This window comes from Pistacia vera, unplaced genomic scaffold (assembly GCF_008641045.1).
Source record: "Pistacia vera cultivar Batoury unplaced genomic scaffold, PisVer_v2 Contig470, whole genome shotgun sequence".
Taxonomy (NCBI): Eukaryota; Viridiplantae; Streptophyta; class Magnoliopsida; order Sapindales; family Anacardiaceae; genus Pistacia; species Pistacia vera.
Genome location: NW_022196302.1, coordinates 1 through 19,603, shown reverse-complemented (window position 1 = coordinate 19,603; position 19,603 = coordinate 1). Strand labels below are relative to the sequence as shown.

Genomic DNA, 19,603 nt, shown 5'->3' with positions numbered 1-19,603 from the left:
TGTAGGCTTAGATGTATGAGGTCGTCCCTGTCTTGGCTAAGGCGAGGGGAAGGATGAAGACTTCAGATGAGTGACCGCAATTTCCTAGGATGTTGTGGTGGCACATTGAGAAGTGTACCCATTGGGATTACGACAAAATAGACATAGAAATTCAAGCAGCTCGGGTAAAACTAAAGGATTAACCTTTTGGATATGCACTTGCTTTTAAATGTGACTTAAATTTGATTGATTTTGTTTCTTATTGTAGGGAGTCATCCGTCCTTTCCTCACTGCTACTAGGGGTGAAGCGGAAGAAGAGTATGCTACATCCTTCAAAGCACTGGAGGATGAAGCAGATGAAGGGATAGACCGCTTAATGCGAGACCTAGAAGGGGTCACGCATATGAGTGCAGTTGTAGGGTCACTGCTTGAGAATGTTGTTGACCTTGAGGATGATGAAGCTCCAATCGGCGGGAGGGAGGAGGAGGAGGAGGAAAAGGTTTGTACGCCTCCACCCAATTGGCAAACCGGTATAACAAGTACCACTTTGCTAGCATCGGGGTAGGGAAAATGAGGTGGTTGACCTCATAAACTGTCTGTTTGAGAGATTTACAATAGTAGTTTATGAGAGGTTTGAGAAGATGGAAGAGCGGATGAAAAAGGTGGAGGAGAAAGTTGATAAGGTGGCAGAGAAAGCTGGTAGGGTGGAGGAGGAAGTTGGTGGAGTATTGAAAGCGGTTGAAGTGCAACCTGAGCCAAAAGAGTAAGTTTGTCAAATCTCCTTACACTGTAGTAACGTATGGAAAGAAGAGGAAAATGAAGAAAAAAAATTGAGGAAGTCCACGAAAATGGAGAAGCAAAAATGGAGGAGGTTAAGGAGGTTGCTGGAAGAAGTGGGGAAGTGATAATGGAGGAGGGAAAGACATGATGCGAAGGAAGTGGGGATGTGCAAATGGAGAAAAAATGAGGAAGTGGGCAAGCGAAAACGAAGGAGTTAAAGGCTGATTTGTATAGGCCAATAAAGGAGGAAAAGGGAAAACTCTTATATGCCTATTACAATGAATCTGGAAGTGATGCCCATGTAAAGTGCAAGACTGGGGATTATCCCCGGGACTGATTTGAAAAGATGTTGATGATAGGCAGGTGGCTTGACGACTCGGTGAGTTATTTTCCCTTATTTTTGCTTATGTTTTACATTAGGTATTGTATACTTATCATGTTGTTTTTATTTGATACAGCACATCGTTAAGGTATTGACACTCATAAGGCTACGACAAAGCAATAATAGTGATATATTGTATCCCGATTGTGCCATCACCGATGTAGCCTTTGGCCAAACGCTAGTAATGACATATGACACTTTAATGAAAAAGGTCATTGGTAGAAGTGCAGCAAAAGGAGGTAAGCGAAAAAGATTGGGCACAGATGACTTCGACAGCGTCCCTGATGATTTTCAGTTTGATAGCAGGATCATATAGTATGTACGAGAGGAAATGCCAAAACATGGCCACAGTTGGGCAAAGGTTAAAAAAGTATATTGCATCATCAACATTAAGGATATGCACTGGATAACCGTCGTCGTGCTTCTAGAGAAGGGCTTGCTAAAGATCCTTGACTGCAACCCAATTATTTGTCGAGAGAGGCAATTAGAGACAGAGTTGGAGCCACTATGCGTATTGTTCCCACGGCTGTTGCGCGACAGCAGGATGTTTTAACACTTCGGTGATGAAGTACTGACGAGAAAGTGGCCACTCAAGCGCCTTCTTGTCCCAACAAATGACTCAAGGTAAATTTTGTACAAAACTTACATAATACAATTGTTCTATAAGCTGATTCTAATGCTAATGTCTTCCTCCTATTGTAGTGCTGATTGCAGGGCATATGTACTGAAATTTATTGAGTTCGACATGACCAACACCCCGATGGACGACTTGAATGATGAAACAATGAGCAACTGTCAGGAGCGCTAGGCTGTTGAGTGCTTCCATGGGCATATAGATCCCTTTTGACTGACCAGAACCCAATCCAAGTCATTGTTGATGCTATCATCAAAAGGTATGGAAGTTGGATTTAGAATTTTGTAGTTTATGTGATGTTGTCTTATTGGGGTTGTATTGAATAATTTGATTGTCTTGAATTGGATCAGCTGATGTTATTAGGCGTCAAGCTGTTGATACTTGGGTTGTGGTGCTGGTGCTGATGCTGAAGGTGTGCCGGATAATTTTGGAGGATGGGAAAGTGGCTGAAGAGAATGACGAAGATTTATTTGTTGATACTTGGGTTGTGGTGCTATTGATACTTGGGTTCTGGTGCTGATGCTGAAGGTGTGCCCTGCTTTTTTTTTTGGCGTAAATAGGAGATTTATTTGTTGTACATAATGTTGTCATTGAATGTAATTGACACATTTCAGATTAATACAAAAGGAATTCAGTATTTCTCTCCCTCTTTTGAGTTTAAGTTTATTTAGTATTCTTGTTACATGGTCTTGATGTGTTGATGAAATTAGGTTGTCAAATTCAGGAGAAAATATAGAATTAATATGTGTTGGTGATTTTAGTTTTTCAAAATTCAGGAGAAAAGTTGGAAAAAAATATGTATTGCCCATGATTGCTTAAGCGATATATAAGCGACTATATATATCACTTAAGTGACAAAGGGTTTTCCATAGAGGATCGCTTAAGCGAGAGAATAAATTGCTTAAGCAATCGTGCAAGTGGGCAGATCTTGATTCTGCCTTGGACTTGATCGCTTAAGCAACCAAGGGTAAAAGCGAAGAATCGCTTAAGCGAGAGAATAAATCGCTTAAGCGATCATGCAACTGGGCAGGTCTTGATTCTGTCTCGGACTTGATCTCTTAAGCGATCGTAAGCGACCAAGGGTAAAAGCGAAGAATCGCTTAAGCGATCGTGCACCTGGGTAGATCTTGATTCTGCCTCGGACTTGATCTCTTAAGTGATCATAAATCGCTTAAGCGACCAAGGGTAAAAGCGAAGAATCACTTAAGCGATAGCGTAAATTGCTTAAGCAATCGTGCATCTGGATAGATCTTGATTCTGCCTCGGACTTAATCGCTTAAGTGATTACAAATCGGTACCAGATCGCTTAAGCAACTAAGGCTAAATACACAGGATCGCTTAAGCGAGAAATGAAATCTCTTAAGCGATCTAGTGTATTCAGATTATTTTTATTGTCTTTCACAAGATCACTTAAGCGATGAAAGCTTATCAACACTGGATCACTTAAGTGATGACAAGATCGGTTAAGCGATTCCTTTTTTTCTTTTTTTGTAATAGGTTGTCCCATATTGATTTGATTATTTATATCACTTGAGCGATTTATTCTCTTAAGTGATCCAATTTAGAATGTTTACGTCTCTATATTAAACATATATGGTGTACGATTAGTTCAGTGGACCAGGATCGGTATTGTGTCAATTGATTTGATTATTTATATCACTTAATCAATTTTTTTAAATTAAAATAGTTTTTTTCCGTCTATATTAAACATACAAGTGTAGAATGTTTATGTCTATATTAAACATATATGGTGTACGATTAGTTCAGTGGACCAGGATCTGTCTTGTGTCAATTGATTTGATTATTTATATCACTTAATCGATTTTCTTTAAATTAAATTAGTTCTTTTACGTCTATATTAAACATATATGATTTACGATTAGTTCAATGGACCATGACCATGATTATATTTTAATTAAATTAGTTCTTTTACGTCTATATTAAACATGATCCATAAACTTGGAAAAGAAATATTGAAGTTTAATCGCTTAAGCAATCCCGTCTATTTAGCCTTGGTCGCTTAAGTGATATATTCTTTCGCTTAAGATATCCTGTCTATTTAGCTTTAGTCGCTTAAGCAATAATAAATCGCTTACGCGATCTTGTCAAAGGCAAAACAAAGGTCATCCGAGTACAGTGGATCGCTTAAGCGATCCACTGTACTCGGATGCGATCCTAGGTCTCTCTTAAGCAATCCAGTATGTTCAGAGTTAGTCGTTTAAACGATCACTTCAAGTCACTTAAGCGATCACTTACAAGCAAGGATCATGATCACTTAAGCAATGCTTCACTTTTACCCTTGCTCACTTAAGCGATCATGTACAAGGCAGAATCAATATATGCCCAGATGCATGATCGCTTAAGCGATTTACGCTTTTACCCTTGGTCGCTTAAGCGATACATAATCGCTTATCGCTTAAGCAACCAAGTTCGAGGCAGAATTAAGATCTGCCCAGATGCACGATCGCTTAAGTGATTTACGTTATCGCTTAAGCGATTCTTCGTTTTTACCCTAGGTCGCTTACGTGATTATGGATCGCTCAAGCGATCAAGTCCGAGGCAAAATCAAGATCTACCAGTTGCACGATCACTTAAGCGATTTACTGTCTCGCTTAAGCGATTTATGGTTTTGCTTAAGCGATTCTTCGCTTTTACCCTTGGTTGCTTAAGCGATTAAGTCTGAGGCAAAATCAATATCTGCTCAGATGCCCAATCGCTTAAGCGATCAATGTTATCGCGTAAGCGATTCTTCGTTTTTACCCTTGGTCGTTTAAGCGATAAGAAATCGCTTAAGCGATCAAGTCCATGACAATATAAACTTTTGTCCAGATGCACGATCGCTTAAGCGATTTATTTTCTCGCTTAAGCGATCCTTTATGAAAAACCCTTTGTCGCTTAAGCGAAATATCTAGTCGCTTAAGCGATCATGGGCAATACGTATTTTTTCCAGCTTTTCTCCTGAATTTTGACAAACTAAAATCACCAACACATATTAATTCCATACTTTCTCCTAAATTTGACAACCTAATTGCATCAACACATCAAGATCATGTAACAAAATACTAAATAGAAATGATGATTTATTCAAGGTAACAATAAAATTTAAAACATAAAAAATTGAAAACAACAACTCCTCAACGGTTGGCCTTGGCAACTCTCTCGATTTCATCCTTCTTCGAACCTAATTTTCTGGATCTAGATGTGATTGATTCTGATAACAGCTTCTCTTATGGCCAACTTGCTTGCAAATTGAGCACTTATTCATCCTCCGGGGAACCTTAGAGGCTGATGGAATACACTTAACTCTTTTTCTCCCCTTTTCTATCTTCTTAAATGGCGAATGGATGATAATGTCAGCCAACTTTGGTGGCATTACCCACTGCTTTTCTGAAGGAACTGGATATATCGTTTTTTAATAAGCTAGCATGTAGTGATTTGCCATATAGAAAGAGGAGCAAAGTTTCATGTAAATTCTTGAATCAAAATTCGGCTTCCATTGGTGTTTCAGTGCTGCTAGTGCACGAGGACAAGTTAAATGTTGAATGTCAAGCACTTTACAGCTACAAGTTTTAATAACAAGGTTAACTAGGGCATCCAGATCATAACCGCACACAGTGAACTCTTGAGCATTAAGAGCAAACAGTGCATTTGACAGTTCCATACGTTCTCGCAATAATTTTTTAGTTGACAGAACAAGGGTTGTAGTAAAATTATCTGACTCCGTACGACGCTCATGGAACCACCGTGACAATGTCCTCTGGATTGCATCAAAAAGGGCAACTATTGAAAACTCTCTTTCTATTAACAACTTCGAATTAATGGACTCGGCTATGTTCGTGGTCATTATATCAAACCTTTTTCCAGGAAAGTAAGCTCTACTCCATCGCTCGAGACCAACATCATGCTCAAGATACTTAGTAATTCTATCATCCTTGATTTAGATTTGCTGGAAGTGCTCCTCGAACTCATCAACTTGATAAGATTTTGTTGCCATATAGTATGTCTGAAGGAGGCTAGCACACTTAAACTTTTGTCTTATGTTCTCACCAATGTGTCTCATACAAAATCCATGATGTACTTGAGGATAAATAGTGACAATCCCCTTCTTTATAGAGTTGTGCCAATCGGATATTATGCATAACTCGTCACTGTCAGGCACTATCGTACGTAATTGCTGAAAAAACCGAGTCCACGACTTGTCATTCTCAAAGTCAACCACACACTATGCAACGGGATATGTGTGATTCTCACTATCCTATGCAGTGGTCACTAACAATGTACCTCCATACTTTCCCGTCAAAAAGCAACCATCAGCAGCCAACACCTTTCTCATGTTTACAAAACCCCTTATAGCAGAACCGTAAGCAACAAAAAAATATTTAAACATCATATTCTTGTCCCACTTCAAAGTCGTCTTGCTACCTTGGTTTGTCAACTCAAACATATAACAGTACGCTTCTAATACTGCGTACCTGTGCTCCAGCTTGCCCCTCACAAAATCTTATGCATGTTGTCTCCCTTTCCAGCATTTTCAGTAACTAATAGCACATCCCAACTCTGTGCGCACAAGTCTCTGAATGTCTTTAGGAGATGGACATTTCCCTTCAACGAATTGACTTTTGACAAATTGTCCAATAACATCGGCGGAGGCTTGTCGATGCTCACTTGAAATATGTCCCAAACCACATGTGTGCTCACGGGTATATGTGCTAAGAATAAATTTTTCGGACTCCGTCAACCTTCTATAATAAACCCGCACTTGCACTTTTGGTCACAACATGCAACCGTCACAACCGATGAATTAGACTTTTTGGTGATGAACTCAAAATTACCTCTCACGGCAACAAGTTTTAGCTTCCTCACCACTTCCTCTTTGTTGTCAAATAAATACCCTATGCACAACTCTGATCCATTCATAAAAACATGAGCTGATTCACTACTACCTACAATTGCCCCCTTTGAACCTGTATAAAGGACCATAGTGTTCTCTTCCTCACAAACTACACATTCTGCATAATCTATATTTAACGGAATCTCTACATCTGCGGGAACATGTACGGGGTTCTCCTCCTCAACATTTTCATTCTGCCGCACATGACCAACCTCTTCTATAGTGTCCTCCTCACCACCCAAATCACTGTCTACTCTTGATTTTTCAACTAACAAATCAATGCCCTCGTAGTTCAAATTAAAACCAGCCAAATCTTCGCCAACTTCCTTGTTATCCCCTTTCTTTGAACCAACTTCCAATGGTTTATTTACAAAAGAAACCCTTAAAATCGGCCTCGAACCATTATCGACCACATCAATCATATATAACTTCACACCTTCATCCGACTTTAATATAGTAGGAGGTACCTTATAATGTTCAGGAACTCTGCTTATATCACTACATGAGCAACTCAAATCGCCTCTTCTAATTATTTCATCAATCAACTCATCAAAACTAACCTCTGTGCTCACAGCAATTGGTATAACTTCTTTGCTCTTCCCAATCCACTACCAGCAACTTTCTTCCTCCACCCACTCACCAAAATTTTCAACACCCAAAACAATTTGTCCCATGTGTAATAATAGCCAAGTACCTATAATGCAAGAAAAAAAATTATTAATTGATGTATTAAGGGTTGAAAGATTTTAAAAAGCATCTGTAGAGTCGCTTGAGCGATCTGGTGTATCGCTTAAGCGATCTGGTATATCGTTTACTGGATCGCTTAAGCGATCCGGTATAAATAAGTCTGATCCCTTAAGCGATCTTATGTCATTTACCTGATCACTTAAGCGATCTGCTGCTATACACCAGATTTATAGCAGATCGTTTAAGCGATCTTCTACCATATACCTGATACTGATCGCTTAAGCAATCTACGAACTCCTGCATTATACCAGATATACCAGATTGCTTAAGCGATACACCAGATTGCTTAAACGATCCATCATATCTAGAACACATTTTCAGTCATCTCTACCTACAATCGGTGCTACCACCCCTAGCTACCCACAATGCAAGAAAATATTCAACAAATTTCACTCCTTTCAACTTCCATTACATCAAACACAACCAAACAACTAAATCAAAATCATAACCCAAACTCAATCCATCATTAAATCTTTCTAAATCGAAATATAAAATAGAATGGGGAGATACACATACCTTGAAGAAATATTTGGAGGAGGAGGAGGAGGATCTGTGGCGAAGGAAGAAGATAGTATTAATGGTAGGAAGAAGAAGATGTATAGGACAGAGGAAGAAAAAGATGGACAGGAAGAAAAAGATGTAGACGAAGCTTACAAGAAACAACAACCAGGGGAGGAATGCGTTAATGTGGCGGGAGAAAGAAGAAGAAGGTGTTTGGCTTTATTTGCAAGAATTTCAGCTCTTTGGGAACATATTATAATTTTTAAAAGATTACACAATACTTCATTAATCATAATTAACCTCTAATCATGTTTAATTAACCTTAATAAAAAAAACAAAATTATTTACTTAATACTTACAAACTACATAACCTTTTAATTAAATTTAAACTTCATATGGCCTTTTAACAAAATACCGGAGTGAACACTGCTATCCCACTCTGAAAGTCTTTTTAATTTTTATCCTTACAGGCTTTCAAACAAAATTCCTAAAACATCCCTTAAGGTTTTCAAACATTCAAAATGACCCTAACAAAACCCCTGCAGGTTTGGAAACCTGTAAACAGGCCCTGTGATCTAGATTTCTTCAATCTAGGTAATCTCTTCAAGCCACAATCCACCACAAACTCAGCCCTATCCGGCACCGGAACACCACCACAAACTGTTCTTCTACTGAAAATATACTACGGATGAAGGTATACAACACGTTCGAGACCTTCACAGGGAGTCCATATAGGTACAGCTGTTATCTTTAGCTATTCATTTTAGACTTTCAGTTGTTGTAATCGGAGCAATAGGAGGGGTAAGGTAACTGGTGGATTAGCTGAAAATCTTGTCTCCACTTGCTTGTCTTTGTATGTGTTTCTCCCATTCTCCCTTCCGTTGATTTTACGCCTTAATTTCTGTCATGGTTATGTAAATGAAGTTTTTAACCAATTTTTTTTGTTAGAAATTGAAATTGAGCAAAATGTTGTTAGTGATGTATTCAAGAAAAAATCACTCTTGGGTGGCAAAATAGTAAAATCTATTGATGTATTTGGGAGGATTAATCTGACAACATTTTTAGAGGCATTTAAAGTCTAATACGTGACAATTCCAATAAATGCTTTAGATTGTGAATCAAAAAAATCTCGTTTCTTTTGACATCGAAAAACCCATCTTAAAAAATTTAAATACCAAATTTGGCTAGCAACGATCAAGTAAATCTTTGATCTCAAACTTTAATGTATATGGGCTAAGTTAGTGCAAAATTATTGGATCCCAACATGAAGTCATATCTATCTCAAGTCAGGGCGGGTGTTAGTTCATCACCATTAAAGATGTTACAACTTAATTAATTATTTGTTCGAGTTTTGTTATAAATGACTAATGACTAGAACGTAGATGTCAAGTTTTTTTAATTGAAGTCGACCCTATATCTAATCTTGCTGCCGTGTTTGATAAAATTATAGAACTTTGTATTACTAACATTTTGAATTTTGATGAGGCAAACCATCAAGGCGATGGCGATGGCAGATCTAGTTGTTTGAGAGACGGCAACTTTATTACGAGGAGGATTTTCTTCACTTCGTTCGGCTATTTCACCTAATTGGTTTGATTAATCTTTATCAATTATGCGTTGGTAATGGTGACTTATACAACTTAACCAATTAATATTTTATTACTAGTCATTAATTGCTAGCGAAATCAGCTAATATATATGTTATGCCCGGGAAAATAAAGGGCTGACGTGGAAAAGTCACGTGAAGGGTGACCTGCTCCCGTCAGAGCAACACTCACACGTCAGACCTGCCAAATGGTATGGAGCTCACACGCGTCCGTTTCCCTGCAATAAGTCGTGCGAAGTCAGCTTGGGAAAGGGAAAATGGGACATAAAGCCAGATTATATCCTGAAAATCACACCAAACCATGGATTTAATGATGATTACACGCTTCAGTTTGATATAAAATGAAGAAGACCCCCTCATTAAGGGGATTCGGCCATTTTTCATAAGAAGAAAAGTCTTTCTCGCTCTCCTAAAAACACATTTACTTTTTCCAACTCTTTTGTAAGTCAGTCCGCAGTTGCGACCTGACCCACACTCATATCAATACACTTCAGTGGACGTAAGACTTGCTACCTTAGCATCCGAACCACTTAAAAAAACTCCCTTTGCATTTATTTCGCTTTCTATATTCCATTTTCACGTGTATTTAATAGCCAATCAACGTTATGCACGTGAGAATTCGTTGGTGCTTAAACCGAGCATCAACAATATATTATCTAATTAGTGATCACTTTCTAGATTTATATATGAACTCTTTGTCTTTGCTAGCCAAGTGGAGCAATGAGGAATCAATTTACAGTCTAATTTCCCTTTAATTCAAAAGGCAAGCCGTTTCACTCCAAATTATGCATAATGAACTACCTCTGAGTGATTGAGTGATTGAGTGATTCGATAAAAACTCTTAGACGTATTATTTAACAGGTCCTGAGATCGAGTCTCTTAATAATTGTTAATAGGTGTAGCTACTGAAACTCTTACTTGGTCGGTAGTTTTAGGATTCTTAAAGATTAGTTAAAATACGCGTAAACAGGTTCGGACACCCCCGTCATTAAAAAAAAAAAAAAAATTATGCATAATGTGCGGTGTTGAACTAATTCAGTTTGTTTCTTTGTTTGGCAGTTGGCACTCTATCGCTAATTCGCTATACAAAACTCTTTGATTCATCATAAATAATACAAATTATTAAATTTTAGAACCATGACACCAACATATGACCCCACTATATCTGTAATACCAAAGCCACAGAATTTTATTACCCACATCACAAGACACAAAACGACATCAAAACCATCTCTCCCCTTGGCCTAGAACTTGTCAATATTTGTAACTTCATGCATGGAATATGACGATAAAAACAATTCGACTTGCCACTATATAAACCCCCATAACTCCCCAAAGTATAAGCACACAGAAATTGAAAGAGAGAAAAACGAGAGTTATGGAGTTTAGTTGCAAGGACTTCAAGGTTGGAAAATGCCAAGGAGAAAAGGTGGTGGATGGCGAGACGATGCCGCTTGTACTACAACCACAAGAGCCCAACAAGGGTGACTTGGACTCACTTCTGTTGGCTCTGAAGACTAACAAAGAGTGGTTTGAGCAGATGGTTATAAAAAATAGTGCAGTCCTCCTTCGAGGTTTCGATGTGAAAAATGCACAAGATTTCAATGAGATCGTCGAAGCCTTCGGTTGGGATGATATACTCTACGTTGGTCCAGCACCGAGAACCCATATTTATAAACGAGTGTGGACAGCCAATGAAGGACCTCTCTCTGAATTCATTTACTACCATCATGAGATGGTTTTGGTAAGTCATCATATTTTATATCTTATATACTGATGCTGTTGATTCAGATTTTTGGTTTAATTTCTACATTCTAAGGGCTCGAGAATCAAATTTTCTTTTCAATATTTATATGTTTCCCTTCAAGTTTATGCAAAACTTTAAGTTACTAATCGAATTCCAATCAAAGAGAAAGATGGAGCAAAACTATTATTTACAGAAATTATGCAATAATATTATTAGTTTACGCATTTAAATCTTTAAATATTTAAATGCATGATGTAAATGGGCATAATATTTAACGTGATAATGAACTTATATATAATTAAGTGAGAGTTGACTCCAATGGTGATATATATAATCGCATTTGACTTGATTAAATTAATGTTTGAGCAGATAAAGGAATATCCGAAAAAAGTAATTCTTTTCTGTGAGGTGCCACCACCAGAAGGCGGAGAAACACCGTTTGTTCCGAGCTTTAAAGTAACAGAACGTATGCTAGAAGAATTCCCAGAAGCTGTGGAGGAAATGGAGAGCAAGGGACTAAAATACTCTTTCACAGCTCTTGGCAATAACGATACTTCCTCCATGAGGGGTAGAGGTTGGGAAGACGCTTTTGGTACATCAGATCCTCAAGAAGCTGAGAAGAGGTATATATAATAAATGCTATAAATTATATCTTATAGAATCACTTGTATTAATTGACATGGAACGATGCTGACACAGGGCAAAGGCTCTAGGGATGGAGATAGAGTGGCTACCAAATGGTGGAGTGAAGACAATATTGGGGCCACGAGCCTTAACAAAGGTGTTCGATGGAAGAAAAGGGAGGAGAATGTGGTTCAACACTCTTGTTGGGATGCATGGAAAGGAGATTAGCTCAGCTTTAATGGCAGATGGAACAGAGATACCGGAAAATGTAGTGAAGAGATGTGAAGAGATAATTGAAGAAGAGAGCATCCAATTTAAGTGGGAGAAGGGTGATGTTCTTTTCTTTGATAACTTCGCTTTGCTCCATGGAAGAAGGCCTTCTAAGCCTCCAAGAAAAGTCCTAGTTGCCACATGCAAGTAGTTACTTTGCCTTGATAGAAGTTAAAAATATGCATGAATATTTGGTTCTGGTTGTATTAATAAGTGATATCGGGCCTCGTTGGATACGCTGTGTCTGAGTCGCATAAACATTAAATTACCCTCATTTCGGATTTTGAATAAATTACCTTATTCACTGTTATTTCAGTTCAATATGCGAGTATCCATTGTACTTTGACATTAGGCCTGTATCTGCACAAAAATGATGGCATTGAAGCATATAAATAATATGGCTTTATTTAAAGTTACATACTCTTGCCAATGCCGAACACCTTCATTTAATCATTTCAAAATAGATTTAACACTTGAACATCCGCATGTCCATGTGGTTGCTAAATTTTGTCAAAAATAAAAAACACCACCATCTGCACTCCAAATTTCACCTGCTTTGACTTCCAATTCCAAGACAATTGTGGAGCTGACACTTTGACTAAGGTTATCACTTTCACATATGACAGACTGCCATCCACAATCCAAAACGAATTAAATATTTTTTTAAAAATTAGCATAAATCAATTTTTCCTATTTTTTTTCCCTAGATGACACAATTTGTAAAGGAAAATCAACAATTTCTTCAATTTGACCAAATAAAAGATTTTCTTTGTTAGATCCACAATAGGATTTCAACTATGATGAAACAAATGAAGACAAGTTAAAAAAAAACAAAAAGCATATACCTACTCTTTATTTCTGAACAATAAAAAAAGGACAAACATTAGAAACCGCCCGAGATCAGTTTTCTATCCAATAGGCAGTCGGGCATTAGATTCAACCACTATAACATCTTGAAAAACCAAACTGCCTATGAAGCACGATTAGGCATGGCACGACCCCGGCCCCTTCCCATGTAGCCATACCCCCTTCCATAATAAGAACCTCGAGAACGACCACCACGTCCAGGCCCACGACCACCTCGTCCACCTCGATACCTCGAGAAATCACCAAAAGTCTGCACCCATCAAACATAATAAAATGCTGAGAACATAATCCCAACTCTTGGAAAGTTCAAAAATCAAAGGATACAAAGATACAAATACCTCTGTGTCTATTTTCATTTGCTCGGAAAATCTAGTCCTTCCATTTTGTGATTCATAATCACGAGCATTACTGGAAATACTATCAAAAAAGTCATCCTTGTTGTAAACAGCCTGCAGCGCATAAAGGGAAAATCAAATAACGTATGTAAAAAAAAAATTCAAAAGCTTCTTTCTTCAACAAAAAATAAAATTCAACAGAGTGACACAAGATAGTGACATCAACCTTGACACCAACCTTATGTGCTCCAGCATCCTGTTCATCTTCAAAATCATCTTCATCACTGATTTTTCCATCACCTTCTTTGTTGTCCTTCGAGTGAGATTTGTTACCCTTACCAAGATGACCCCATACTTCATCCTTCTTAAATTTCTCATTCATCGCCATAAAGTCAAAATCCTCTGTGAATTTTGTCACAGGACGTGAACTCTGCCAGATAAATAAAAAACTTTCAATAAGGTTAACTCATGACTCACGCTCAATGAATTATTATAAACACTAGTCACTTTGTCTTGACTAAAATGACTTCCAAATTGTTGCAAACACCTAAACCATATTTGCTCATCGACCCAACACTCCATATTAGGAAGTCTAAAGCTATAACTAAAATACTTATATATCCTTGAGAGTCGAGCCAATCAATAGATCATTTACAATTCTTTGTACAAAAGCTCACATAATTGTAATAAGCTAAAATTCTAATATGACTCTACTTCCCCCGATTTTCAAGGAGATAAATGTAGAACCAAAATCTAAAACCTAACAATTGAAAACTTAGCTTTGATGAGCAGAATATGCAACAATTCAGGTTGTGAAATTGTAAATGTGGAATGCCCTTAACATTTTAGAAAGCAAATTTAAATAAAGCATTACCCCAGTTCCTCTTCCCCTTTCACGGCCCCTGTAACCATGACGAGATTGGAATGGAGCTCCATTTGGCTAAGCAGAAAAAAGAAAGAGAAAGGACACATATAAAGAGTTCATAATTAGCCAAATAACAAAAAAGCAAAGTTAACATAATTCTAAGTATCATCAGAGCACAAATGTGGATTAATATTCTATGATAGAAGAAAACTACAAAATCCAATCAGATGAAAATTTGTTTATCACACTCTCAGTATGTAAAACAGTTTCTGAATTATTCAATGAAAATAATGCACATCCCAGAAAACATTCTCAATCAAATACAAAGAAAGGGCAAGATGCAAAGAAAATAATAACGATTTTCTGTGGTACAGAAGCCTGCATATATCAGAAATAAGACAAGCCACCCCATAGAAAAGGTCAGAATACTTTTTAGCACACTCAAGCTCCCAAAATCACTGCTGACTGTTTCACATAAACAGAAGAGTGATATTGCTTGATGACAGGAGGAAAATCTTCTGTACACATTAAGACTTCAGTTGAGTCTGCTTAGACCAGCATCCAAACAACCACTTAACAGAAAAAACAGCAACCATATAAAAGTAGATGCACTGAACCAACAATCTAACATAATTAGCATCAATAAAAATCATACAATCCCTGCCAACCAAATGATTGGCAGCAAAACTTAAACCGCAGAGAAAACTCTTCCAAGGTAAAACGCATTAAACATACACCATCATTAATCAGAAAAGACATACACATAGCAGTCAGAGAACACTTCATCAAAATGAAGGACATAAAATACCCCATTCAGTTCTCCCATTCTTATCATCCAAAACTTGTTACCAGTATGATATTGGACCATTCAACCTCCATATAACTTTCGACACAAAAATGACTGGAACACACCAGACAAAATAGATAGAGAGAGAGAGAGAGAGAGAGAGGAATTCCTATCATGCAGAAGCAGCATAAATTCAAAATTCATGACAAGACTCAAATTATTTACTGATGCTGAAGAGTGGTGTTAAAAGAGCATCTTACAACAAGTAAAGGATTAGGGATTCAATTCTTATCATCAATGGCAAAGAAAATTAATACATAGGTGAATGGAAACAGCTTCTATTGGTCCATTTTCCAATGTATCTTCACCTCAAATCACATCCCTTCTGTCCCTAATTCACTCAATCAATCAGATTCTCCGCTCAACTTCCCAAAAACCATCAAGCTGGTTAAGAACTTATAAAATAAGAAAATAACATTCGCATAGAGCAGTCAATATTTCCAATCAAGTTGATAAGCTTCCTGAGAATAATTAGTGTCTTCCACAGTTTTCCAAAGTAAAGACATAAGCAAAAGTTTTCCTTTGAGAAACCATAACACATGCTACAGCTAGGACATTCACGCAGTTAGGCACACAGATGGTGGCAAACAAGAAAATAATGGATATACTACTGATATGAAAACCTTTTGAACACCGCGTGGGGGTACTGGTAATGGCAAAATTGGTGGCTGAGCTTCCGTTACAACTGGCACTGCTGGTTCTGATGATGATGATACTTGAACCACCTGCACGTCTTTATGAGCAGTTTGTGCAGACTGAGATGAAGATGTAGTTTGAGATGGAGGGACTGCAGTTGGTCGTGACTGCAATAGCTGACCAGGGGTCACCAATGAAGGTGCTGGTGTTTCCATGAGAATAGAAGTAGAAGACCCGACAATAGAGGGCATAGACTGCGATGAGCTTTGATAAGGAAATACTGGAACACTAATTGCATTTGGCTTGTCAGATGTTGGTTGTACAATGGCATTTATTTCTAATCCAGAAGTAGTCAGAGGCGGCAGTGACGGCAAGCTTGCATTAAATGTAGATGCAGGAAGAGTAGAACTACGACCCTTATTAGGCATTGAACTAGGTAATGTTTCTGAAGATAGTGTAGCAGAGGGAACTGGTGGCAGTGCTGATGGCAAAGTTGATGGTGGTAAGGAAGTGGGTATCAAATTAAGGGAACTAGTACTAACAGGAAGTAATGGATAAGAAGCTTCTGGCATGTTTGAACCTGGCATATTAGAAGCTCCAGGAAAGTTTGAAGCTCCAGTTGGCAAGGGAGCATTAAAATTAGGATATTGCATGGATTGTTGCATGGAAGGAGGCATTGAAAGCCCAGGAGGCGGTCGAAGCAAAGACTGTTGGTGCAAATGTGGAAGCCCATTTGGGGGGCCATAGTATCCCTGCCAATACATCGGCATAGCAAGCCCGGCACCATTTGCAGTTGGAGGAGGAGGTGAGGCTCCCCATGACCCTACATTCCCTCCGGGTTGATATAGAGGTAGGCCACTTTGGAAATTTGAGCCAGGTAGTCCCAATTGTGCATTGTGGGAACTAGGATCAGTTAAAGGCCCGCTAACAGCAGAAGGCAAGCTCGTTGACGGGCGAGGGTAGTGAGACTGAAAAACATAACATCTAACTCAGAGTGATGTTAACTAGATATAAGGCATCACTTATTAAGACCTTTCCTCCAATTTACCTGTATAATAGCTGGGTCATTGTTTATAGGTGGCGTGGGCTGAACAGGGGGAGAAGATTTAACCTGTAAATCCTGAAAAACAAAGCATAAAAGAAAATGAGGTTTTGGCGAATAAACATTCAATAACTTGTTCAAAGACCAAATCAACAAGGTCTCACTCCCTAGATGTGAGTGTCATAGTCATTCACCAGATGTCAGTGCATAGTCATTCAAAATAAAGGCCGATACTTCAAGTTATAAAAGAAAGTGGCATTTGTTAAGTTGGATATCCGAAAAAAGGATCAGTTGAACCTAATCAACCCCCATGGAAATGACAATAAAAAAACTAAATTAAAAGTAATATATGACACATTAAGAAAAAAAAATTAATGGAAATTAGAAACCGCGAAAAGAAAATAAAAATTTATATGGCTATGCAATTAATTTTGAAAAAGCTAAAGAACTCAAGGCCAGTTTTTTCTGCAAACACCAAAGACTGAACCGCTTTGTAAACATGAAGTTAACCTGAAAAAAATACAAAAACATGTTCCTACCAGAAACATGAAGAAGAAGAGCCAATGACAAATAGTACAAATAGTATTGCTTCATATTAAATGCGTCAACCAGAAATGATTAATACGGAAAATAAAGCCATAAATAGGCTATCTGAGTATACAGTACTTTGATGTCACTTCCACGAAACAATATGTATTCATAAACTTTGTCACTCGGAGGGACTTGGGGACCATCTTTTTTCCTCCCTTCAGTTCCAAACGATCGCACTGCCACACATAAACGATTCAAATCACCAAATGACAGAGCAACTCAAATAAATAACAGAATACATACTCATCAAACTTCAACTAATCATTAAACGCGCAATTTTTTTAAAATCAACCAAACAATCCGCATAATTTACAGTCAAACCCGAAAATTCAATAAAATAACAAAGAAAAGAAAACCGGCACCGTTTATCAAGCCAATACTGGACTCTTCAGTGTTGATATTGTAAAGAACGCCCTCGTATCTGATTTCGGACTTGGAGGTCAAGCTTATTAAGCTTCCTATATATGAATCCGCCGTTGACGAGCTCGGTTTTGAACCAGACGAACCATCGGTCGCCATAAAGAGAGACAAACAATTATAACTCCAATCTCTGTTCTTCTTTTGTGTTATTCTCCGGTTCCAGCGATAAACTAGGGTTTAGGTTTGGGGATTTAAGTTTGAGATAATCGGTTCTTTGTTTGTGGCAATAGATAGAAGATTTTAATACCTGCAGTTCGGCGTGTTTGTTAATTTTGTTTCAGGTTAACGAGGTGACCAACAGGGTGAAGCCACGTCGGTAGATTTTGGACTTGTTGGTCCTTTTGGAAGAACTTATGGAGAATTTTAGTCCAAACATAACTGTTTTGAGTAGAAGAGGGAACCCAATGTTGCTTGCTCTTGGTGGACCCTTAATTCTAACGAATTTGCTCGTGACACGTATTTTGCTCATGAATAGCGTGTTAAAATGACTAAAAACTCCAACGTTCCATAAAGGGTTCTGGCGAGGCAAGCGTCGCACGTGAATGCTGCGTTGTGTTACTGTTACCATGTTTTAAGGGGACGTGCGCGGGTATGAATGGTTTCGTATTCTGTTTTAAAATTTAAATAAATGTTTTTGGTTTTAATTTTTTTTTTCAATTTTTATTTAAAAAAAAAAATCATTTTTGAAATCAATGGAGAGTCAGGTAGAATGACATTTTTTAACCAAAATTTAGTATGATTGATAAACTCCAATTCAAGAGTTTTGAGAAATAAACTTGTTATACCTAAAAAAAATCAGGGTTGACGTAAGTTTCCATTAACAAGCATTAATCAGAGTTTAAGGAGGCTTTGCACTGTTCAAACATTACCCTGTCACACCAAGATAGAATGGATACGACTGTCATCAACCCAACAAATTCAGATTTTGTCTATGAGTGAACGGTGACTGCACACCTATCCAGACCCTAAATAATTTGAAGATATTTCCTAAGCTATCAGCCAATGGGAGGTAAGGAATGAGTTGTGCGACACCTACCCACTTGTAGATTTGTAATTATTATCTTTAATTCATCTACTATAAATAGATGACTCCTCCTCTAATTTTTTTTTTTTTTATCTTTTACTTTCATTACAATTAATAGCAAAGACAACCTACGAGAAAATGACTGACTTGATATTCTCTCTGAATATTTAGTTATTGTACCTCTGCTCGTTGTTCGTTATACGCAACCTCCTGTAAAACTCTCATATATAAAATAAACAATATACGTAGCTGAATCAATTATTATTTAGTTATCATATGTCTTATTTATTACTTAGTCTTTGCATTTAACTATATTTACAACCTTATCTTAACTCTTAAAACAATTATTCACAACTTAACACTTTGGACGTATGAATTGTTGGTGTCAAAATTAAACATCAATAAAACTAAACGATAGTTATTTAAAAATCAAATTTAATGACAATATATTTGTATCCAAAATTTAAGTTAAAATTTGGAGTTCTTTTTTAATTATTTATGTATTAAAGAGACACTTATTTACAATTTAACAATCCAACAGCGTGTGATAAACATAATTGCCATAAGCCCTTCGCTAAATTCAAATAATCTAAGCATAATAATTATAAGTTATATCAATGTCAGGTCACGGGTGTGAAAAATATTCCTCTGTATTTTCACCGCAGACCACAATATTCCTCGTTTTCAGTATTTACCCCTATCCAAAGAGCCGTTGAAGACCGACCTGGGAAGCCTTCAGGCCCACGATCAGTGACCGACACGTCATTTTACACCGGTCATATCAAACGCCACGCTCTTAAGCCACCTCAGTTATG

At 37.6% G+C, this 19,603-nt stretch overlaps 2 protein-coding genes across 2 annotated transcripts; one reads left to right on the top strand and one right to left on the bottom strand.

Annotated features, from left to right (window-relative positions):
* Positions 1-10,882: 10,882 nt before the first annotated feature.
* On the top strand, positions 10,883-12,312 carry LOC116146067 (clavaminate synthase-like protein At3g21360). Its single transcript, XM_031431485.1, has 3 exons — positions 10,883-11,264; positions 11,637-11,890; positions 11,967-12,312. The coding sequence occupies exons 1-3, from the start codon at positions 10,899-10,901 to the stop codon at positions 12,310-12,312; spliced, it is 966 nt and encodes a 321-aa protein (XP_031287345.1). The 5' UTR covers positions 10,883-10,898.
* Positions 12,313-13,020: 708 nt separating this feature from the next.
* LOC116145980 (protein decapping 5) lies at positions 13,021-18,003 on the bottom strand. Its single transcript, XM_031431402.1, has 8 exons — positions 17,707-18,003; positions 17,420-17,520; positions 16,760-16,831; positions 15,699-16,679; positions 14,238-14,303; positions 13,602-13,793; positions 13,367-13,477; positions 13,021-13,278 (listed from the first exon to the last, which is right to left on the bottom strand). The coding sequence occupies exons 1-8, from the start codon at positions 17,861-17,863 to the stop codon at positions 13,132-13,134; spliced, it is 1,827 nt and encodes a 608-aa protein (XP_031287262.1). The 5' UTR covers positions 17,864-18,003; the 3' UTR covers positions 13,021-13,131.
* Between the last annotated feature and the right edge of the window lie 1,600 nt (positions 18,004-19,603).

Coding starts and splice junctions, on each gene's coding strand:
- LOC116146067 (XM_031431485.1), top strand. CDS start 10,899: ATGGAGTTTAGTTGCAAGGACTTCAAGGTTGGAAAATGCCAAGGAGAA. Junction 11,265..11,636: donor ACCATCATGAGATGGTTTTG/GTAAGTCATCAT, acceptor ATGTTTGAGCAG/ATAAAGGAATATCCGAAAAA. Junction 11,891..11,966: donor CCTCAAGAAGCTGAGAAGAG/GTATATATAATA, acceptor ATGCTGACACAG/GGCAAAGGCTCTAGGGATGG.
- LOC116145980 (XM_031431402.1), bottom strand. CDS start 17,863: ATGGCGACCGATGGTTCGTCTGGTTCAAAACCGAGCTCGTCAACGGCG. Junction 17,521..17,706: donor CAGTATTGGCTTGATAAACG/GTGCCGGTTTTC, acceptor TATGTGTGGCAG/TGCGATCGTTTGGAACTGAA. Junction 16,680..16,759: donor ATGACCCAGCTATTATACAG/GTAAATTGGAGG, acceptor TATGTTTTTCAG/TCTCACTACCCTCGCCCGTC.